Here is a 3,974-nt window from a genome sequence, read left to right on the forward strand (position 1 = left end):
AAACTGGATTTCTATTTGCCGACCACAAATCCACTTTCGATCCAAATTATGGAGAGCATCTTCTGCATCACGGACATCTTCAAATGTGGTGAATGTTAAGGTACTTGGGAATTTGAGTAGTTTACAGATCTGGTATTTAAAATACACCCCACCCACTCCCATTATTTTCTAATTTCACAGTTGTGTGGGGTTTGTTTGTTTTTTTTTGTTTGTTTTTTTTTGTTTTTTTAAATTAAGTTCTTTTGGTCATGCTACAGTACACAGTAGTAAATGATTTTTTTAAATTGACCACCAGCTATCTGAGAACTCTTATAATAAAACTAAAATCTCATAATATGACCATGAACTTAGCCATCAGCAAACAGTTGCTATGCGATACTTTAACTTTTTTCTTCTCCCACTTGTACTTATGCAAGGAAAAAAAAGGGTATCCTTTTCAAAATACATTTGTTAATGGTCATTCAGTTCTCTCCACTACATTGACTTTACTAAAATGAAACCCTAGTTCTTAAATTGTTAGGCATATCAACAGCAAAAATTAACTATTAATTGTAGAATTGGGATAAAGCTGTTCTTTTTTTCACCAGCTGACTTGAGATTATGTAATGCCATGGACGTGTATACAGACCTTCAACAGTCTGAAATAAAAGCATGCACTAAGATCCCTACACCATCAGTCAGGTCAGATGTTCAGTAACACAGACGTTACTAATTTTAATCCACGAGATTGACCACTACTGTAATTCACACACCTTCAGCCAGCTACGTGACCTGAAAGAACGAATTGCCTTTCTCCTTGTGGCAACTCAGTTCATCACCATCACCTATGCAGAAACCAAACTATCATGTTGTAGGTATGTATCTTGACAAACCAAGAACGAATCACTTTCATTCAAGACCACAGTTACAATAGCACTCACGAGAGAAGTATTACAGGTTTTGTCAATGGACTAAACCAGAATCATTCATCAAATTACTGCTTACATGACAAACAGAAGAAAAACTGTTATTCTGTAGGATACATCAGGTATGACTCCTTTAATCTTGGCCACCATTCAACTTCATCTTGACCTTTAACTCTTTAAGTGCTTGTCAGAAGGACTTGTCATGAGATGCTTGGCCAAAAATGACAGATGGCTTTATCTTTTACTTTGAAAAACAACCTTTTCCCCCTTTTGTAGATAAAGCGAAGCTTTGTCTCCCATTATGGCTTGTCCTTCTTCCAGCTTTTCTTTATTTTTTCTTTTCCCAAACTCTCCCTTCTCTTCAAGCCTGATCCTTAAGAGGTCTTTGGCTTGTCTACTTGCCTTAATTGTTGAACTCTACTCTAAAGGTTCTTTCATGCTTTCTCTTTGGGGTCGCCATTACTGTACAGCTTTACATTCTGAGGCAACAACAGAGGACAGTAAATTAGGGGACAATATTAGAGAAAGAAGTTCACCTCATTTTTTATACAATCTGATTTTGATCAAGTGATTCCCGTTTCCATTTGTTAAATTAACAATGAATACCAGCCACAAACTGCTAAGCACAAGTTTACTTACACACCAGTGATAATAAAAACGTGCTAGACAATTTTGAGTCAGTGATAAATTTTCATTTAAATCATATAGTATTAATTTCAGTGACATAAGCAAGCTTTTATATTACTGGACTTGATTTAAGTTTTGCAAAAAGGCAAAGAACAATTGAGAGAAGTTAATCTTCAAAAATAATGAAACACCACAATATAAGTAAGACACTTATTAGATACAACACAAAAGTAAACTGCTTTTTCATTTAGATTTGTTACCTCTTACACAAACTTGAATTTCAAACTTCAACACCCCTCACTAATCAGCCATCTGAAGAAAGGATATTGAACATAAGCAAATCCTCTGGGACGACGAGTGTAGAAGTCAAGTGGAACGTATACATCAACTATAGGCCCATAACGACCAAATTCACGGCGCAAGTCTTCAGACCTAGAATATCACAAATACCTTATATGTTTTTTCACTATTTAAGGTATTACCAAAAAATCCACCAAATAAAAAAAATATAATAATAATAAAAATTTTTAAATCTACAATCAATATGACCGCCCATCTTTTTGGAAGCAGTTGGTAGGGGATGCACGTAGCAAAACGTTTTTGGGGAAAAAAGGTGTTTAAGCAGTTCATTGTTAAGCAACACACCAGGCTTTTCTGAAGCACTCAAGACTCAGGATGCTTAGGATATACCCTAGCATTTTGAAGCCAGTGTTCAGCATAACTCTACAATAGAGGTGTAAACTGAGAAGTGACACATGCTAGCCAATTCAATGCAGGATGTACTAGCAAAGGTAAACAGAAAGTGAAAAGAAGGATCTAAGAATTATTCTTATTCAAGTACCTCATGTAACTCTTGACAATACTTTTGCAACATGCAAACATCAACTGTAAGATCCAAAGAAACAGTACAAGAACTAACCAGTCACACAAACTCATTTCCATGGAATAATCAATACTTACAACCACATCAAATAGAACAAAACTTGAGTGAGCAACCATTCATGCCCTTAGGACAGCTTTTCCAATGAGGTGGCTTTAAGAGAGCTGAGCACAAAACTGTTGAACAGATCTGTAACTATACTTGGAACAACTACTGTCTCCTCAACAGAGAGGTTTCTTAATCACACCCACTTCTTTACATGTATTTTTGTGTCATCTGAGGACAATAACCTGTATGAGAAAGACTGATGTAATACCATATTTATGTGGTATGAAAAAGTTATTACTATTAATTTCTTTCTCATCAGTTGGGAAAGAATCTGCAGTGCATATAGTCAATGATGGCAGAAGGCAACTATGACAACCAACATCAAGATCTCACAATGAAACCATCTCTAAGAAGAATGTACTGTCTAATCATAAGCTTATGGTGAAAGCCTCAATAGGACTCACATTATTTTAAGAAGTTTGGAAGTAACAGTCCTCCGTGACTGTTCTTACAGTAAAATAAATTACCAAAAAGAAAATTCACCAAAAAAAAATTTAAGGATATTTATACTTTTGACCACAATAAGGTTCCCGATTCATTCCATTGTGCCCATGGTATTGTTATTTGCTGAACAACTTTGGTGCAAGCTGCCCAGGCTGCAAGTTTGAAAACTCATGCTCGCATTTTATACAACTAGACCTTACAGGGACTTCCATACAAATTCCACAATAATTAACAACATAAGAGTGCTCTCACATGCGCATTCCTATACTAATATGCTCTATAAATGTTTCACAGCTGATAAACACAAAAGGGACACGGTAAACTACAAAACAGAAACGGAGAAACCTAGTAGTTTACTAAAAATATCCAAGCAGTACATAAGAACCTGTGCAATACACACTTTTTAATTACTTCAATTCGCTAGTAAAAGTTATTTCACTCAGCTGCTGCACATATTTAGTCCTTACGAAATTTTGCTACAATTATTACAGAGAAAAAGCATTGTTTTCCCCTCTATAGTGAGTGTCATAAGAGGACACGGTACAATAACAATTAATGCAATAACATTCCACACGAACTGGCAGCAATTACCATACTAACGGAACCAACTACGCCAAGAATTTTGGGGACACCCACAGCAAACGCGCCGCTTTCGCCCTTCTAGTAACAATCGCTGTAATTCAGAAGAGCATTCAAAACTCCGGCGGCTGCTGAGCACTGCGAGGGGGCACAGGCAGCTATCCCCCAAGCGAGCATCCAAATCCCGCCTCGGTCTCCCGCTGGAGAAACTCAAACGCGGTTACGAGAGTTTCACTTTCTCCCGGCCCAGCTTTGTTCCTTCTGGACGTTGTTTTGAAACCGATCCTCGTGGAGAGGAGGGAAATAGAGCAGCATCGCGAGGAGGAAAAGGAAAATGGAGATGGGCGCGAAAGGCAAGGCAGGGAGAAAGGTAAAGCAGAAGAAGGGGGCAGGCCAGCCTCTCCCCCTCCCCTTCCCTACCTCCAGGAGGG

General features: G+C 37.7%; 1 protein-coding gene across 1 annotated transcript in view; it reads right to left on the reverse strand.

The window, feature by feature from the left end:
• The window catches only part of SRSF10 (serine/arginine-rich splicing factor 10), a gene marked incomplete at its 5' end in the record, with an annotated part of 7,869 nt that extends 4,583 nt beyond the window's left edge, over nucleotides 1–3,286 (reverse strand). Inside the window, 3 exons of the mRNA XM_010284741.1 lie at nucleotides 1–85; nucleotides 1,860–1,964; nucleotides 3,217–3,286. The exon at nucleotides 1–85 is cut by the window's left edge and continues 37 nt beyond it. Of these exons, the coding sequence (XP_010283043.1) occupies nucleotides 1–85; nucleotides 1,860–1,964; nucleotides 3,217–3,286 (260 nt within the window). The remainder of the gene's footprint in view (nucleotides 86–1,859; nucleotides 1,965–3,216) is intronic.
• Between the last annotated feature and the right edge of the window lie 688 nt (nucleotides 3,287–3,974).

Source organism: Phaethon lepturus, unplaced genomic scaffold (genome assembly GCF_000687285.1).
Source record: "Phaethon lepturus isolate BGI_N335 unplaced genomic scaffold, ASM68728v1 scaffold47123, whole genome shotgun sequence".
Lineage (NCBI taxonomy): Eukaryota > Metazoa > Chordata > Aves > Phaethontiformes > Phaethontidae > Phaethon > Phaethon lepturus.